The sequence below is a fragment of the Argopecten irradians genome, chromosome 2 (genome assembly GCF_041381155.1).
Source record: "Argopecten irradians isolate NY chromosome 2, Ai_NY, whole genome shotgun sequence".
Taxonomy (NCBI): domain Eukaryota; kingdom Metazoa; phylum Mollusca; class Bivalvia; order Pectinida; family Pectinidae; genus Argopecten; species Argopecten irradians.
The window spans coordinates 66,935,929-66,956,854 of record NC_091135.1 but is presented as its reverse complement, the minus strand read 5'-3'; the positions used below and the strand labels follow the sequence as shown (position 1 = coordinate 66,956,854).

Sequence of the window (20,926 nt, the reverse complement as noted above, 5' to 3'; positions counted from 1 at the left end):
GGGGTAATGGTGTAAAATAAGTAACTTTTGTAACTGAAGAAAAATACAAAATCGTCTGCTCTTGTTTTTGATAGTGAAAAAAATCCCATTTGTCAGCGGTGGAGCATCTTTAAATGAAATATCATTATGTGAATTGTAAAATTTGGAAAATGCATGAACCTTAAAACATTTTCGGTTAAATCGGTTTGAATATCCAATACTGGATTAGTATTAACTATGATTAAATGCGTTATCACATATTAATTATGAATCGCCATGAAAAAATAGCAAGAGAACTGATAACAGCTATACAATAGTAAATGGAGGTCAACAGCTAAGATAATGGTTTGATCAAATATTGTGTAAAGATGCTCCATCGCCAACGGATCCTAAATCTATTTTTATCATTTAGGGAACAATTTATGTTTAATCGTGTGTATATTTTCCATGAACACAAAAATACATATAAAATATTTAGTTTGCTTTTGTTGTCTGCGCAATTATTACCTCATTCCATCATAGTGTCAATTAATTAAAAAAAAATATTTATATTGAAATTGAAGTGAATTTAAAAAGCTCAAAAAATTCAATGATAGTAATATTATTAAGTAAGTAAGTTTCGTTTCTATAGAAAAATATTAACTCATCAGCACCTGTGTTAGATAAAAATCACCATTCGTCGGCCGTGTAGCATCCTCAAATGAATTTATGTTTGAATGGTATGGTACTTTTTGTATTGGTTATTTAGTCTTAACTGTATTGATATTCAGGTATCTGACCGCCTTGTGACGTGTATTTAGAATTCTTAAATGTACTATTGTTACTGTTTACTGTTCTATCCGACCAAAGGAAATGATAGTAAATACTTAAAAAAGATTTTTCTAATGTTGTTTGTTTCCTATCAAATATTGTAACTCTATAGCATATCATTTAGTGTTTGTCAAGTATGTTCCATTCAAATTCAATTACTTCAAATATAAACAATGCTACGTTGTAGGTTTGATATAGTCACTGCTTTTTCTTCAATTCGTTGGTAAAACAACAACAAAAAACATAGAATAGTATCATTATTTAATAAAAAATACTTTTTTCATAAAGTACGATGTATATACATATAAATATATACAAATACGCAAGTCACTAAACCGCGTCAACAATTTGCTCCCAGCATTTTGTGCATTATCATAGCAAACTTCAGCGTTTTGTTACTCACATTTAATTACATGTAACAATATTAATTATTTCATCAAGCTCCTACATGACAACTAGCAAATGAACACAAGGATAAAATAGAGCGATCAAAGAAGATATTTACAATTATTCCCTATAGCAGGGTGCGTACAACATAATGATATTAATGTCTGCATACACTATGCCTTTATTGCCATTTATTGTTACAACATAGTATTTAGTGTTACTGTAACACTTGACAGGTAGAAATGGTGTAGTAAGCGTATGGTAGACCGGGTACGTATATTCGTTATCACAGTTTAGAGGCTATGATATTTATAATAGTGCTTAACTTTTCACTCGCGTTGGAATAACCAATTTTACATTTAGTCTTACGGAGGTGTGGATTACCCAAATATATTATTTTCCAATCAATTCTACAGAAAGCATTAAAGACGTTTTTATGAATTATCGCAGGAACTTGTGATATATGAATGAATTTAAAGCTACAGGGACTCATAATGATCCTCAGCAAACAAAAACACAATGCATCATATGTACATAATCATTAATGTTTACCACCTATTGATTATCAAAGGATTAACAACTAGCGAAAGCGGACAGAAAGCTAGCGAAACTCTGGATGATCAGCTAACTCGGCTTCATGCCACCGGAGTCTCGCTCTACTTGTCAAATTGGATCCTACGTACCACATCGAAATTAGCATCATCCATTGACAATCACAGCACCACTATTTACATATTCAAACATATATATCCACACTTCTTCGTGAAATGACATGTATTTCATACAGTTCAACTATCATGATGGTGTGACGGATTCAGGCATTCAAAATAATTCAGTAGGATTGAACTCCAGATACAAATTACAGAAGCCTTCGCCAGCTGAACGTCAGGCAGTCAACCATATTGTAAAACCAGAACTGACGTTAAGTAACGTTGCCATGCATAGTGTTATTCTATATTTCAGGTAGTAGCGTCTAAACCATTCTAGTGGACTACCATAGTTATCTCCCTTATCTCCGATACTGTGGTCAGTCTGAGGAGATGTCCTCTGATACACGTTGTTCCATATGATATCAAAACAAGTTGAACAAAATAGATACAGATCTAGTAATGTCACGCAACCGTAAGTTATAAGTCTGTTTTACGAGAAAAAACTGTCATAAGATGCAGCTTATGCATTTGACGATAACAGATTTGAAACTGATACACTTCGATTTCTATATGTTAAGTAATTTGCGTATCTTCAAGAAAAATTTGAATAGTTTGAAATTTAATTTGGCTGTGGATCGTGTAGCAACCGAGGGGACCCTTATGACACTATGAATTGAACATACATTTAGTTTTTATACCATTGCTGTTCCCGTCAGATTTTGTCTACCTCGTTTTCACTTCACTGCCTATCAAATGTACGACAATTTAGGCTCAATTGATTGTTTTGTTACGTGTAAAACTTAATGGGTTTTTTTTATTAAAATTAAAAGATCTGGTTTGATCCATACAATAACAATATCGTGTATTCTGCTGAACTCCGTCTACCGAATATCAATATAAGTAAATGCTTAACAAGAATTCCTTATCTGTAATATCTGTACTATCGGGGATAATGTATACACCAAACGTTGCTATCATTAGGGTTATATCTGAGTTATGTCATACCCACCCTGGAGTGGGCGAGTTATTCCATACCATACTGATACAAATCATTATGTTTATAATACATGCATCGCTTAGTGATTTACTTTTGAATCAGCGGAATATCAAAGTATATGATTATATGCATATGTGATTTCGTTTTTGTCGATTAGTTATCTGACATGATTGATCGTGAGAAATGCATTGAACACGTGTTATAACCGTTTACTCGTGGACTATATATCATAGGCTATTATAAAGAAGATGGCTTACCATAAAATGAGGATTACGATATTAAACCGATTAAGGAGAAATAGCAGATAAAGTTTCCTTATACTCCGTCGAAAACTAGCTTGGTGTTCCGGCAGTGTATGGAATGGTGTTCATTGGTAATGTCTGAAAGTTAGGTGCTTTTACGCGGCGACCTGTGTCGACATTTGGCGGCGGGAGGAACGATGAGTTGATTCCCGCTAGTACTCAGACAGTGTTCGGAATGACGTCTCTCAGTCATAGAGGCAGCGGAATCACAACTCCTGTTTAGGGAAGAAAAGTAACACGAATGAATGAATGAAACAATATTAGCTATATTATAAAGTTTTTGAAAGTACATTGTATATCTTTCATTCTTCGCGCTTTTAAATTATCATACATACATACACGTGCAATTGGATTTATGGCAATATTTATCATCAATAATGTGGAAAAACATTTGTATGCCAATAGACACGAAAACATACTCTGTTTCAATCTGTCCGTACCATTGAAAAAAGATATATATATATACTATAATTGTAACTGTCAGGTCACTCTGTGTTAGTAATATCAAATATAGTATTTATCTCTCAGATATAGTTGATACCTACCTACCCTCGTTTAGCTTCCACGATGTTAGATGAGCGAGTGTAATCATCGCTGTACTTCTCCGACATATCGTAGTCGCTAGGGTTAATCTTCACACACAAGGACTTGCGGACTTGTTTGTGGGTCATGATGTGGCCAAGGAAGATCAACAGACCCTTCCAATGAAAAAAATAGCCATCTTATAAATTAATAACCAAACCTTTTTTCTAAGAATCAACATCATCAAAACTTAATAAATGAACTATTCCGAATTCAACTTTATAAAGGAACACTAACTCATACGAGATGGACAGCATTTATGTATGTGCACTGGTTGTCTACACTTAATAAACCTTCATTTATTTATTTGACATTGAAACATAACTTGACATTACTTGGAGCTGAGGTACATCAGGGTGTGTTTACTCAGTGATTCTAAAGGGTAATATTGGCTACCTGTAACGCCGCCAGCACCACAAACAGATACTGGGCTGTCTTAGATGTGCCGAAGGTTACTGCGAACCCCAGGGACCACATCAGACCAAGGCATGGGATGAGAGAGATAGCTGTCATCACCTGCTGTCTATAGAGAAAGAAACAAAATGAAGGAGATAGCTGTCATCACATGCTGTCTATAGAGAAAGAAACAAAATGAAGGGGATAGCTGCCATCACCTGCTATCTATAGAGAAAGAAACAAAATGAAGGGGATAGCTGCCATCACCTGCTATCTATAGAGAAAGAAACAAAATGAAGGAGATAGCTGTCATCACATGCTGTCTATAGAGAAAGAAACAAAATGAAGGGGATAGCTGCCATCACCTGCTATCTATAGAGAAAGAAACAAAATGAAGGGGATAGCTGTCATCACCTGCTGCCTATAGAGAAAGAAACAAAATGAAGGGGATAGCTGTCATCACATGCTGTCTATAGAGAAAGAAACAAAATGAAGGAGATAGCTGCCATCACCTGCTGTCTATAGAGAAAGAAACAAAATGATGGGGATAGCTGTCATCACCCGCTGTCTATAGAGAAAGAAACAAAATGAAGGAGATAGCTGTCATCACCTGCTGCCTATAGAGAAAATAAACAAAATGATGGAGATAACTGCCATCACCTGCTGTCTATAGAGAAAATAAACAAAATGAAGGGGATAGCTGCCATCACCTGCTGCTTATAGAGAAAGAAACAAAATGAAGGAGATAGTTATCATCAGCTGCTGTCTATAGAGAAAGAAACAAAATGAAGGGGATAGCTGCCATCACCTGCTGTCTATAGAGAAAGAAACAAAATGAAGGAGATAGCTGGCAACTCTGCTGCTTATAGAGAAAGAAACAGAATGAAGGAGATAACTGCCATTACTTGCTGCCTATGAAGTAGGAAGCCCGATGACCTAGCTATCAATTTGTTCCACCATTTTATCACTAGACCTCCATCTCGTGATAGTGAGTTTGAAACCCATTATGGAGACAGTTTCAATTATCGTCCACAGCTATGTGGTTTCTCGTGATAGTCTACCCTTCCCCAAACCAAGGCCTGACACGTCCTTCAAATGACTCTTCTTAAATGCTTCCAATGGTAACATGGGCATACATATATACATAATGTAAATAAAACTGTATTTTTATCGTGTTCCAGGAAAGTAAGCGTTGCGTCATATAACTATATAAAAAGATGATAAGGTCAAATGTTTGTTGAGTTACATCCAATTACAGCAGATATAGTAGGTATAAAGTAGCATTCATTTCAACTACATGAAATTAGACATTCTTACTTACTTGACTAGTTCGAGAGGAGAACAACCTTTCTTAGAGTCTGCTCCCATTCTTGTCAACATCATGATAACAAAGATTGCGCCATTAATCTGGAAAATTGTCATGTGATCATTTTATATTGTGTCTGAAATAGCTACTACCGACGTTACAAAGAAATCATATTATTGTTATTAATTTAAACATCATCGAATAATTAGATATGTACAAACTGGGAAGAAAACAAAGAAAATCAAGTATCACACTTTATAAATTACATGTCTATGTTCTGAAATATATTGCTCATATTGCAGACCTGAAATCTAAATACAGACACATATCATTTGATTGAAAAAACAATTCTAGAATACGTACCAATTGTATGGCCATAACAGGACCAAGGAACGCCCATTTGGTACCGTAGGCACTGGCCAACCAGCACCTTATACAGTAGGGAGTATGATTACATATATATATTTATATTAGTGACAAATGTGTAAACAAATTATCAAGTCATGATGAAACAAATTTAAAGTTGTTTGAATAGAAAGTTCCGATAAAGCACAAAGAGTACGGGACCAGGGATTCAACAAGTATAAGCTTCCTTCTGTTGGTAATTTTCTAAAACAAATCATTCTGTAAATCATCCATGTTTAAATTAGTTATGTTTGAATGCAATCCGTAAGAGATCGATTAAACCGGTCAGAGGTAAAAACACACAAACACGAAATTGCATCAAATACCTAAAGGGAGATTTATATAATTACAAAATGTACCTGTCATCTTCAATTCATATAGATATACCATTTTTTTAATTAAGAAAATACTATTAAATATTAATACATTCTGAAGACTTTTTTCCACAGTCAGAATGTCTCATTGTGAATTCATGTCATTTTCAGACGAATTATAGGTGATTTTTCAGGCTGAATTATCTAAAGACGCTGGTGTGACTATCCGGAACACACAACACTCTTCGGTACATTTGCTCTGATTTGCTATCCTTATTTGTTATGGTTTCTTGGAGTGTTGATTAATGTGTGGCGTTTGTAAAAGACTTTAATCACACCTGTATATAACATCTATATATTACTTACAGTTTATTTGTACCGTACGTGTCGCCACGTATCACAGACGTGATCGCCACTATCACCCCAGGGGCGCCCCAACATGTGAGCAGGATCCACGTGCGTTTCAGTGACTTGTTCATCATATGCTCTGCCTTCAACTAAATGTAACATTCAATAAATCGATAATAATGATATTAATGTTTTGAAATACAGCTCTTTAAAAGGATTTGATTTCAAAGTAAAAAAAAATGTCATCACACATGTTTATCGCATTATGTTGCTATTTTAAGCGTTTAATTCTATTAATTAAACTTTCAAAAAGCAATAAATGAATAGATACACCATATTTAATTGGATGTCTTTATTACCACATGTAAAAGGAGTAACATGTCTCAAAACCTTACATAATATAAGTAATACCTTAGTCATCAGATGGACTCCAAAGCAGAGAGACGAGAAGTGGACACACAGAAACAGATAGTGGAGTAGTGATGTAGCTGTTTTACACAGCAGCTGTAACACAAACACATCGAGGACAACGTTATACACTGCCTGCTTCCCTCTGTACAAAATACTTCTTTCTGGTTCATTAAACGACAGAACATTTGGAGATTTATAGTTCTATAGACAAATACTTTTTAAAAGAACAATATTGTATTTGTAGTGAAAATTAAAATGATTCTAAAATATCACAGCGTTTACCTAAACATACCTTTACATAAATCTGATATTTGAAAGTTTGATGATTTTATACAAAGATATTAAAATCATTTTTAAACATTGGCAAGCACAAGATTGGCATCCCCTGGTCACATTCCACCACTTACTACACATGGTGTTATTTTGGAAGAAACAGGTCACGCAACTATAGTCGTTCTCTATATTCACTTCCTACTCCTGTATTATGACCAAAGATCGTGTGATTTGTAACCCTGTTTTTATGTTAAGCATATTTGAATTTTTCGTGTTAATATTTAATATAACTGACCTTCTCTGGGTATGTGTTCTCCGATCCTATAAAGGCTAACTGGGCGGCTACCATGGAGATACACATGTTGGTGATGATATAGAGTCCGTCATTAGCGAGACTAAAATAAAGGTGAGAAATGTTACATAAATTAAAACTGGTGAAAAACTATGGTATACAAGATACAAATTAATTATGCATGTGTTATATATTCAATGGTTAGTCAGATGTTTTACTGGTGTCACATGCTAAAGAATTAAACGATTCTAGAGTCGAGGTTTGACATCGTTATAGGAAAACTATCCTTCGGGATGCATAATTGATTGATTTAATTCATTCAATCATTACTGCGGGTTTCAAATTACTCATTAGTACAACACTGATAAAATACGAACTGCATAAATGATTACCTGACAGGGTACAGTTTGTTTGTTTGTTTGATTAATTAACGTCCTATTAACAGCTATGGTCATGTAAGGACGGCCTCCCATGCATGTGATGTGTTGCGTGTATGTTGTGCGAGGTGCGTGTTGTAGGAGACTGTGGTATATTCATGTTGTGTCTTCTTGTATAGTGGAACTGTTGCCCTTTTTATAGTGCTATATCACTGAAGCATGCTGCAGAAGACACCAAGCAACACACCCCACCCGGTGACATTATACTGACAACGGGCGAACCAGTCGTCCCACTCCCTGTATGCTGAGCGCTAAGCAGGAGCAGAAACTACCACTTTTATCGACTTTGGTGTGTCTCGGCCAGGAGACAGAACCCAGAGCCTTCCTCACAGGGGCGAATGCTCAACTCAAGGCCAAAAATGAGGCAGTGCCAAGGAAGGCATTAGGAAATGGACCATTAGAAATATGGTTACGTAGAGATTAATAACCGATACTAAGATAAGGCAGATATATTTAAATATAGATAACATGGCTAAGGATAGGAAAAAAAAAATTGGCGATAATAGAATATGATAGACCATAATGAGCAATTGTAGGGAAGTTAGGGTAGAAAACAGAATAGACACAGGGTGAGCATTAGGCCTACAAAGGAGAAGCAAGACCCAGTCACTGTCAATGAGAGACAATTGTAGAGAAGTTAAGGTAGGATACAGAGTAGACATAGGATGAACATTAGGCCTACAAAGGAGAAGCCACACCCAGTCACTGTCAATGAGAGACAATTGTAGAGAAGTTACGGTAGGATACAGAGTAGACATAGGATGAACATTAGGCCTACAAAGGAGAAGCCACACCCAGTCACTGTCAATGAGAGACAATTGTAGAGAAGTTAAGGTAGGATACAGAGTAGACATAGGATGAACATTGGGCCTACAAAGGAGAAGCCACACCCAGTCACTGTCAATGAGAGACAATTGTAGAGAAGTTAAGGTAGGATACAGAATAGACATAGGATGAACATTAGGCCTACAAAGGAGAAGCCAGACCCAGTCACTGTCAATGAGAGACAATTGTAGAGAAGTTAAGGTAGGATACAGAGTAGACATAGGATGAACATTAGGCCTACAAAGGAGAAGCAAGACCCAGTCACTGTCAATGTAACAATTGTAGAGAAGTTAAGGTAGGATACAGAATAGACATAGGATGAACATTAGGCCTACAAAGGAGAAGCCACACCCAGTCACTGTCAATGAGAGACAATTGTAGAGAAGTTAAGGTAGGATACAGAGTAGACATAGGATGAACATTGGGCCTACAAAGGAGAAGCCACACCCAGTCACTGTCAATGAGAGACAATTGTAGAGAAGTTAAGGTAGGATACAGAGTAGACATAGGATGAACATTAGGCCTACAAAGGAGAAGCCACACCCAGTCACTGTCAATGAGAGACAATTGTAGAGAAGTTAAGGTAGGATACAGAGTAGACATAGGATGAACATTAGGCCTACAAAGGAGAAGCAAGACCCAGTCACTGTCAATGAGAGACAATTGTAGAGAAGTTAAGGTAGGATACAGAGTAGACATAGGATGAACATTAGGCCTACAAAGGAGAAGCCACACCCAGTCACTGTCAAATGAGAGACAATTGTAGAGAATTAAGGTAGGATACAGAGTAGACATAGGATGAACATTAGGCCTACAAAGGAGAAGCCACACCCAGTCACTGTCAATGAGAGACAATTGTAGAGAAATTAAGGTAGGATACAGAGTAGACATAGAGAACATTAGGCCTACAAAGGAGAAGCCACACCCAGTCACTGTCAATGAGAGACAATTGTAGAGAAGTTAAGGTAGGATACAGAGTAGACATAGGATGAACATTAGGCCTACAAAGGAGAAGCCACACCCAGTCACTGTCAATGAGAGACAATTGTAGAGAAGTTAAGGTAGGATACAGAGTAGACATAGGATGAACATTGGGCCTACAAAGGAGAAGCCACACCCAGTCACTGTCAATGAGAGACAATTGTAGAGAAGTTAAGGTAGGATACAGAGTAGACATAGGATGAACATTAGGCCTACAAAGGAGAAGCCACACCCAGTCACTGTCAATGAGAGACAATTGTAGAGAAATTACGGTAGGATACAGAGTAGACATAGAATGAACATTAGGCCTACAAAGGAGAAGCCACACCCAGTCACTGTCAATGAGAGACAATTGTAGAGAAGTTAAGGTAGGATACAGAGTAGACATAGGATGAACATTGGGCCTACAAAGGAGAAGCCACACCCAGTCACTGCGAATGAGAGACAATTGTAGAGAAGTTAAGGTAGGATACAGAGTAGACATAGGATGAACATTAGGCCTACAAAGGAGAAGCCACACCCAGTCACTGTCAATGAGAGACAATTGTAGAGAAGTTAAGGTAGGATACAGAGTAGACATAGGATGAACATTAGGCCTACAAAGGAGAAGCAAGACCCAGTCACTGTCAATGAGAGACAATTGTAGAGAAGTTAAGGTAGGATACAGAGTAGACATAGGATGAACATTGGGCCTACAAAGGAGAAGCCACACCCAGTCACTGTCAATGAGAGACAATTGTAGAGAAGTTAAGGTAGGATACAGAGTAGACATAGGATGAACATTGGGCCTACAAAGGAGAAGCAAGACCCAGTCACTGTCAATTGTAGAGAAGTTAAGGTAGGACACAGAGTAGACATAGGATGAACATTGGGCCTACAAAGGAGAAGCAAGACCCAGTCACTGTCAATGAGAGACAATTGTAGAGAAGTTAAGGTAGGATACAGAATAGACATAGGATGAACATTAGGCCTACAGAGGAGAAGCAAGACCCAGTCACTGTCAATGAGAGACAATTGTAGAGAAGTTAAGGTAGGATACAGAGTAGACATAGGATGAACATTAGGCCTACAAAGGAGAAGCCACACCCAGTCACATTTTGTTTGTTTTCTTGATTAGTTAACGTCCTATTAACAGTCAAGGTCATGTGAGGACGGCCTCCCATGTATGCTGAGTGTATCGTGTATGTAGTGCGAGGTGCGAGTTTTGGGAGACTGTGGTATGTTTGTGTTTCTTGTATAGTGGAATTGTTGCCCTTTTATAGTGCTATACCAATGACGCATGCCGTCAAAGACACTAAGCAACACATCCCACCCGGTCATATTATACTGACAACGGGCAAACCAGTCGTCCTACTGCCTTTATGCTGAGCGCTAAACAGGAGCAGAAACTACCACTTTTATAGACTTTTGTGTGTCTCGATCAGGGAACAGAACCCAGAGCCTACCTCACATGGGCAAGCGCTCCACAAAAGCAAAACATGAGGTGGTGTCAAGAGAGACGTTAGGAAGAATAAAGTCAGTTAGGAAGAAGAGAAAAGATAAGATCCTAAATTTAGTCGCCTCATTCAATAGTTGCAGAAGGTACAATTCTAACACCCTATCCAGTCACTGTCAATGAGAGACAATGGTAGAGAAATTACGGTAGGAAACAGAGTAGACATAGGGTGAGCATTAGGCCTACAAAGGAGAAGCCACACACAGTCACTGTCAATGAGAGACAATGGGAGGAACTTACGGTAGGAAACAGAGTAGACATAGGGTGAGCATTAGGCCTACAAAGGAGAAGCCACACCCAGTGACTGTCATCTTCACCATGTTGTGTTCGTCCCATTCCGTCAACTGCTGAAACAATCAGAGTATATAACATGTCATGATAGAAACAAAGTATTACACGCCTGTCATTGATATCAATTACTTAACAAATCATTTTACATTCACTTGCCTCTCCTACTATTTAAACTAACCAATTCATAGTGAAGTCTGTCGGAGTATAACTGATACATAAAACGTGATCATTATGGCGTCCCTCACTAATGTGACATGATAAAGTCAAATGTTCACCATCAAACTTGTGGGATATCGCTTCATTGGTAAACTGTTGTGATAGTCTAACGTAAAAAATTAATGCAAAGACCCCCGAAATTAGTTGATAATGTAAATATAATGTAAATATAAGCATTAAACTATCTCCCTATGAAATATACGGTCTATATAGATGTCAAAGCTTTTGCAGGCATGCGTCTCATAATGTACTAGGCTTTAATTATTATGTCGTACAATGTAAACGAATTACATTAGAAAATCTATAGAATATCTTAGTCTTGTATATCGACATATACAATGTTGACATTATATTTTTTACATGTACATGTATGTTTATTGATGTATAGTGACAATATCGTCAATTCATATTGAGATTACACGTATTGTTTATCAAAAGTGGTCGTGTAAAAAAACCGGAGCCAGTGATTATCTCATCATTACATTTGTGTTATATCAATCAACTTACCGTATTATTCTCCCATTCCATCAAAAACATATAATTCGCCATATTCTATCTGAAGAAAAAAGAAATCATGGATATAAGATTTTTCTCTCTCTTATCATAGTTTTCATTGTTGTAACGGATAGCTAAGTATTGATGCCTTGTTTTGGCATTATACCTATTTACAAGTGTAATAATTTGGAGACTTTTACTTACTGACAAATAGTCGGTACCTCAGAAATAGTAGAAAAAGGACGGCCAATGAATAATATGTAGACCAACGGTGTTAAATTTAATCTAAATCAACAACCTAACGATAAGTTCTAGTCAATGTAGTTGATACATCTTTTTCAGTTATGTATGATTGGGTGTGGCTGAATAATAAGATCAGTATAAGTAATCAATACCTTTTTTATAATACATTATCGCACGCACTATTAGGTCATTACATATAAGTCCATAGATTATATATCTAAACTATCATGCAGGATAGTGTTCACTACGACCCGCATAATTCCGATAGAATATGCATGACATAGCAATCTCTTGTTACTGAACTAAAATCAGATGATTGTGCATCTAATTGCAATATCCAGAACTACCACGCCTTTACCTTGAGAAAATTGTCCAAAACGCTCAAGATATAGATATTAATGCAGTAAAAAACATTACTGGAAGACGACAGAAAGTGAGCGTGCGGTACCTGTTCAGTCCTTCCACGAATTGAAAAATGAAAACAAGAAACGAAATGACAGTATCTTAATTCCATAAAGCAACATTTCTGTGCGCTATAAAAGACTTATTGATGTATAAATTACACAATTGTTCAAAAACTTATTTTGGTGCAATTGTTTGAAAATCAAAGATCAAAATATAGATCTTTATTTTAATAATTGACAGAATTTAGCCATAAATTCAACGGTCAAAACAGTCGTTTGGCTAACCATAGCAGTACTATACCAGTAAATGAACATTTGAACGTGTGTTCCACACTCTGGTAGGGCTGTTCTCACAGCATTTAGGTTATGTATGTAACAATTATTTTTTTTAAATCATGTACAACTTAAACCAATACTTTGTATATAACATTCTCCAGGTACGCCTTATTTAGTGTTTGTTATGGTACAACAGTGAATCAAAGACTTGCTACATTAGTGGAATCTTTCAAGAAAAGGTTGAGATTTACAGAAAATAACCGCGTTTTAGATTTTGATATACAATTCATGTTTCACATCCATTAAACTTGATTTTACTCCATTGATTTGAACACAATCGTATGAATACTGCAAAGCGTGCACAAGGTCGTCCATGAACACAGACGATTGACACCTAATGCTAAGGACATAACGTAAGAGGCTTTGGATTAGACTTATAGCAGCCAGTTCTAGGTACAGACGTCGTGGTCGGAAACTATAGCAACAAACAAAGTACTGATTTACTATTCACTTTATTACTGGTGACATATTCCTTTTCCAACAAAATATTAATAAAAGCAACGTCAAACTTACTTGGTAGCGTTTATTTATTTTGGCTATCGGATTCTTATTAAAATATTCCTTGCTTTGTTATTGGAATATCCTAAATACTACTATCCACATTTAAAAGCAATTCCAATTGCTTGGCTAGCTTTAGGTTATAACAAAATGTTAAAATATACAAGCGCATTGACAATCATAAATTATTAAAATTGTCAAATGCATGTTTTTGGAAGTCTTGTTTATGTGCCTTCTGTCATCAACCAACTTTGATAGTTTAGGGTTACTAGCACTGTCGTTATTTCTACCCTTGGACTATGTCATAGCAACACTGAGCGTCTTTGTGCGACAACAGATTATACAGGTAGTTTAGGTTCTATGATGTACACCAAAATAATAAAATAACGGTACACTGTGGTTCAAAGGAAGACTTTCCATGCATGTGATTGCCTTCCGTTTTGCTATAACACAGACAAGAGGATGGATATTACAACAGTGATAGTAATCCTGGAATATTGAAGATGATTTTCAATATGTCCGAACACTAACGAGTATTTGAAAGACAAACAGTTGTATGTGTGGTCATTCCCGTATGTATAATGTCACAAATATAACATCAATAGATGTTGTTCGAATGTCGGCCATGCTTTAAACATGCGGTTTTTTTTTTGGTTTTGGAAACTGGCGGTGGCCTTGTAGCATGCATTAAATATGTATAAGCTTTAATCTGATTGGCTGACTGGAATTTTGCTTCATCCGTTGTTTATATTCGGCGTAAATCACGCGTCAGGAAAATAACAAGAGCAAATACATACACAATGTATGATAGGCCTAATGAGCAGCCGCCAGTTCCTGTCAGTTTTAACTGTTCTAACGCTAATGACTACACTTTGTAAAGTTACGTAGGATATTGATCAACGGAAAATTAGCGACCGAACCATGCTTGTGAAGAGCTACAAGAATTAGCTAGGTTGGTATATGTTTCGTCACGGCAAGCTTCTAGTCTTCTATTACACACCAGATTGATGTTTACCTATTTTTATCCGGAACCCTCAAATGCCTTTAAATAGTCAATGGACACTCTGGTGTAAGGTGGACACTATATAAAACCTGTAACTAATGTAAACATTTTGACGCGGCGTCTAATTTCGCGACATTTATTTCAAAACAGGTTCGTAGAGATTATTTTTTGCGGAATTAAAATCGAATGACATTTCAGTATTAGAAAGGTAAGGCAAACAATCATTTCGGACAAACTTTCGCGACATTTATTTTGATCGCGAAAGTTGGCTCTGTGACATAACAATGTATATTAAACATAGATCTATATATAGTTACAGTGACGGATCCAGAAAAGAGATTCCAAATGTCTAGGGTTCTAGGATATTCGGAAGTGTAAGAAAAATTGTGAAAAGAAACGATATTTACGTTCTCAGGATAAGGAAGGATGCTGAAGCTCGACCCCCTCTGGATCCAGCACTGTGTAAACTACACCTACCTTTAATTGAATCAGTTTCCTAGAAAAATCCCAGATGAAATGGTGACCAGCTGATGGAACTTCAGTTTAAATACTATACTTAAGGGTGTGCTTGATTGTATGAGAGATAAATCATGATGTGACTAGGATTAGGTTCCTAAGCAGCTTTTTCAGACACCGGAGGAGGCGTACAGCGGCCATAATTGGTCCCGGCTGCACGCGACGTCTATGGTAACGCACGTATAGAATGAGTGTTCTTTCCATCACGGAAAGTAAAAAAAAAACTAGATCTAATTATCTAATGTAACTTAATTAGGATCTGCCATATATAACAATATACCATGTAAACACTGTTATAGAAATGTTCAATCACGAAATTACATGTTAACTTACGATGCTATTGTTTATTATGCATTTGTAATTATTATTCTAATCAATTGAACATTTCCTATGTTATTGTGTGATTATTTTGTGTTTATTCGGCACATTATTGGTACATAAGAATCGTCCGTTATTTTTGTTTCCACATCTTGATATGGAATGACGTCGAAGAGAAATTAGCTGTAAAAAAACAACCACGAAGGACGCTGTGGATAGAACACCAAACAGATTACACCGTACCAATGCAAAATTTCTAAATACATTTTATTTCCATTTTTCGAATGAAAAATCACTATGTTTTGTTTATTTCAGACTGAGCGTTTGTTGTTTTGCCCATTGCTATTTCAAATGTCAGTGTGATTGAGCCGATGTAAAAATAGCGCACCCGTGACCATTCCCAGTAATATCTATTGGTCTCATACCTAAGAAGATCTCATCAGATCAACAGTGTCCAGATGTCAACAAAACAGTTCTGAATTAAGCAGATTGTGTAAAACTAACTACAGGTTAATACTACCGGCATCATTTTCCTGTATGTATTGATTGTTTTTGTGACTTATGAAAGCATTGCAATGATTTTACGAAGAAACATTGAATCACCACATTGTACGTGTTACCTAATGTTTGCACGAGTGTTGTACGTGTGCTCGTACGATGGATTAATGCTATTCTCATTGCAGGAGAGGAAATTATCATAAGGCCACGACAACAAAATACACAATTTGTCTGATCTATTAGTTCTATTACGCTTTGCAGCTATCCATCCTTCAGTGACAAGCACAAGGTGCATGAAGAGCAGTTACCAAGCTATTGTGATGTTTCTGAAGTATCGTCTGCACTGTCGGCAATGCTTGACACGTGCTTTAACAACCAAAGCCATTAAAGGACGCACTATATTAAAACCGTAGATTCAGCGGATATATTAAGATGAAGTAAAAGGATGTTTATCGGCTAATGTACAAATCGCCATTGTAGGGAAAATCGGGTCAGAAATGTCATTCCAGGGTATGTTTGTGATACTGAAATAGAAAATTGGTGGTTTTACTGATGGTGTTTAGTGTCATCAGAACTCCGGTTATAACATCGGTTATCAACGAATAACGATTCGAGCAGGATTTTACAACGATACACCTAATAAACGCCTAAGATTCGTGGACATATAGCTCTTATCAGGAATAAAGTTTCAATGACTTTTTCAAGTTGAAGATATGCAGTCGCCATGTTAATAATAGGAAGATAAAATGATGTTTCCATCAGTAGTATTTAACAATAAGATGCTTATGATACAAATCAGAAATAGACAAATCGTGAGGGATTGGGGTAATCATTGACACTTACCTGGGTATTTTACTAGATAGCAGTCGAGTGATGAAGCATTACTAACGACCTCGCCATTAAGTACTGCAGGTAGGGCGTTAGAATTGTACCTGTTGCCCCTATTGCATTATCGTAAGAGGCGACTATATTAAGGATCTTATCAATTTCTTTCGTCCTAACTTACTTTCTTCTTCCTTACGTCTCCCTTAACACCGCCTCACTTTTGGCCTTCTGTTGAGCGCTCATCCCTGTGAGGTAGGCTCTAGGTTCTGTCCCCTGGCCGAGACACACCAAATTCTATAAAAGTGGTAGTTTCTACTCTTGTTTAGCGTTCAGCATACAGGGAGTAGGACGACTGGTTCGCTCGTAGTCAGTATTATGTGACCGGGTTGCATGGTGTCTTCGGCTGCATGCTTCAGTGATATAGCACTAAAAAGGGGGCATCAGTTCCACTATACAGGAAGACACAACACGAACATACCGCAGTCTCCCAAAACACACACCTCGCACTTCAGACACGCTACACTGCATACATGGGAGGCCGTCCTTACATGACCATGGCAGTTAGTAGGACGTTAAAACAATCAAATAAACAAACAAACAAATAGCACTATAAAAAAGGCAGCAGTTCGACTATTAAAAAAGACACAACACGAACAATACATACCGCAGTCTCCCAAAACACGCACCTCGCAGTACATACTTACGACACACCGCATACATGGGATCTCGTCCTTACATGACCCTGGCTGTTAATAGGACGTTAATTAATCAAACAATCAAACAAACGTTATACTGAATCAAAAGTCATTCTGTCAAATAAGGAATGCATTGTGATTCCAGTTTTCCCCTTGTATTCCAGCACATATTTCTTAATGTATCGGTGGTTTATTTTATTTACACCATGGAATTAAACATAGTACAATAATAGCCCAGAAGGTAGGGCGTAAGAATTATACCTGCTGCCTCTATCTTATACGAGATCGTAAAAAGCGACTAAATTTAGGATTTTGTCTTTTCTCTTCTTAACTCTTTTTCCTATTATCTCCCTTGACACCGCCTTACTTTTGGCCTTCGGTTCAACTCTCGCCCCTGTAAGATAGGTTTTGGGTTCTCTCCCCTGGCCAAGACACAACATAGTCTGAAGAGAAGTGGTAGACAAGCTTCTCATCTTACTTAGCGCTCAGTAACAAGAGAGTGGGACGACTGGTTCGCCCGTTGTCAGTACAGTATAATGTGACCGAGTGAGGTATGTCGCTTGGTGTCTTTGGTAGCATGTTTCAGTGATATAGCACCATAAAAAGGGCAAGAGTTCCATTATTAAAGACAACATGAATATGCCACAGTCTCCCAGCCAATAAACATTATACGTACAACACAGAGCATACAAGATAGTTTTAAAAAGAAGAGAAAAGATACTATCCTAAATTTAGTCACCTTTTACGATAATGCAATGGGGGCAGCAGATATTCTCTAACGCACTACCTGTAGGGCTAAAATAAACACCAGTCCTGCAGGTAGTACGTGCTACTTAAAAGGCGCCTGAAACTTGGGTTATGAAGAAAAGAAAAGATACAATCCTAAATTTAGTCGCCTTTTACGATAAAATGCAGGTATCATACACTCCGTTAATAGAAGATCTGACGACATTTCATTAGGGATGACGTTTATATCGCCAATACATCAGATCAAATGCATTTTCTACACCTAGCTTAATCAATTGAAATCAACATTTGTATACATATATACATTTGGCTTTGTTTGATCGAGTTACTACGTAAAAGAAAATAATGCTGGTAGCTCTTTGGAACTATTTCGTCCCTGAAAATCTGGAGGCAGCAATTAAATTGACAAATTCGAAAGGTCGCCAGAGCGTGACTCCTAAGGGGATGTTGTCATATTCTTTATTCCAACGTCCTACTTGCAGTTAACGCACTATTAACAGCTAAGACTATTTAGGACGGCCTCTCGTGTTTGCAATATGTTACGTATATGATGTGCGTGCGTGTGACTACAATATTTTCGTGTTGCGACTCTTTATATTAGTGGAACTTTTGTTTGTTTGTTTGTTTGATTTATTAACGTCCTATTAACAGCTATGGTCATGTAAGGACGGCCTCCCATGTATGCGGTGTGTTGCGTGTATGTTGTGCGAGGTGAGTGTACTGGGAGACTGCGGTATGTTTGTGTTGTGACTTCTTGTATAGTGGAACTGTTGCCCTTTTTATAGTGCTATATCACTGAAGCATGCCGCCGAAGACACCAAGCAACACACCCCACCCGGTCACATTATACTGACAACGGGCGAACCAGTCGTCCCACTCCCTGTATGCTGAACGCTAAGCAGGAGCAGAAACTACCACTTTTATAGACTTTGGTGTGTCTCGGCCAGGGGACAGAACCCAGAGCCTTCCTCACAGGGGCGAACGCTCAACTCAAGGCCAAAAGTGAGGCGGTGCCAAGGGAGGCATTAGGAAAGATAAAGTCAGTTAGGAAGAAGAGAAAAGATAAGATCCTAAATTTAGTCGCCTTTTACGATCATGCAATAGGGGCAGCAGGTACAATTCTAACGCCCTACCTGCAGGGCCAATTAGTGGAACTAAGCTGCGTGTTCAGTATCTCTGGTACCATGCGTTAGACAGATTAGTGGAACTAAGCTGTCTAACGCATGATACCAGAGATACTGAACACGCACACTCAAGTCGGTCATATTACACTGACAAGCCAGTCGTCCCGTTAACTTTATACAGAGCGCTAATAGAAGCAGGAACAAAAACATGAGCGAGCGTTAAGATACCTCATAATCCCTCAACTGCAACTTCGCTAGCCAAGGGTATTCAGTCCGATACTCTACCTGCAACCCATTTGCGGATGTGTGTCATAATTGAATTTCCCGCTTTCAAATTCTGATTGGATGTTTCTAGGTTCAGGCGACCAATGAACACGCAGTTTTTATATGTCAACAAAACTTAATCGAAGTGATAATAGTGACCTACATTTGTAGTTTGAAGCGTACCATGACTGTCAACAATAGATCCTAGCGGAGACATATTTACTTTTTAGTCAATTATCAAATGTTTTAGACCAGCTAAATGAAGTTCATGGATACATTGCTATTCAAACAGATTGGTAAATACGTGCTTGGTCTCTGTTTCTTAAACTTAAACAAATGATACAAAGAAAAACTGCGATCTCCTTACAAAATTGGATATTGAAGAATGAAACACAAATACTGTCAAACAAATGACTAACAAACATGTTTATCTTTGGTATTTTAGATCTGTCGCAAACACCACGTGCATTTCAAAGGGCGTTGTCATTTATCAATCCATACAACAATGATAGGAGCTTTTTCATTGGTTGTTCATTACGTAAATGGAAGGTGCTCAACTGCGGTGATCCAGCAGGTGGCGCTGTGCGGGAATGTTACTTCTGACGTGACATCTGCCAATGGTTCAGTATCGTAGACTACTGTACCCTTGGCTAGCGAAGTTGCCTCAACTGGCCATAGAAATGAATAAACAATTTTATTACTGAGATATGATTATCCCGCAATCAAATGTGCATATACATACATACATATTGAATTGAAATGTGCAGTCTAATGAAAATAAAATTTGTATTATTTACACCAACTGCTGTTTGAAGTATAAAATATCTTATATAGGAGGAGACAACGAGAAAATGCAAAACTAACGTCAGTTTCACTGGTCTACTTGGACCAAAATTATACTAATGCTGTTGTAAATATTATCCACGTCCCGATTTTCCTTAACCATGCCATGAATCTCTTGAGCAGTTGTATATCATGAAATATACACCTTATATCATTACCGATTTTCACCTATCATCATTATTTACAACTCTTAACCACATATTGCAGTCAGAACAAACGATAAGAAACGGAAAATGTAATAAGCCAATGTAAACCTATCTCGTCTCTACAACTTTCGTTTTCTATCTCTATCTTCTCGCGAAAAAAACCTCAATAAAGGTCATTTTAAAGGTTATGGAGAGTGACAAGTAGCCTTGGTTATCACGCCTTACTTTGTTTGTTGCTTTATTATATGTTGATCTAAAGCTGATCACTTCGGTA

At 37.2% G+C, this 20,926-nt stretch overlaps 1 protein-coding gene across 4 annotated transcripts; it reads right to left on the bottom strand.

The window, feature by feature from the left end:
• Positions 1-1,055: 1,055 nt before the first annotated feature.
• LOC138316279 (adhesion G protein-coupled receptor E4-like) lies at positions 1,056-15,421 on the bottom strand. 4 transcript variants are annotated; one of them, XM_069257907.1, is made up of 11 exons: positions 15,154-15,421; positions 12,205-12,253; positions 11,431-11,534; positions 7,456-7,555; positions 6,888-6,980; positions 6,495-6,625; positions 5,773-5,839; positions 5,425-5,510; positions 4,104-4,230; positions 3,675-3,823; positions 1,056-3,340 (listed from the first exon to the last, which is right to left on the bottom strand). In XM_069257907.1, exons 2-11 carry the CDS (start codon positions 12,244-12,246, stop codon positions 3,211-3,213), a joined length of 1,029 nt encoding a protein of 342 aa, XP_069114008.1. In that variant the 5' UTR covers positions 12,247-12,253; positions 15,154-15,421; the 3' UTR covers positions 1,056-3,210. The 4 variants fall into 4 exon arrangements, with proteins under 4 accessions (XP_069114008.1, XP_069114007.1, XP_069114009.1 ...); XM_069257906.1 differs by having other exon boundaries at positions 1,057-3,340; positions 11,431-11,537; XM_069257909.1 differs by having other exon boundaries at positions 3,203-3,340; positions 3,671-3,823; positions 11,431-11,537; positions 15,154-15,418.
• Between the last annotated feature and the right edge of the window lie 5,505 nt (positions 15,422-20,926).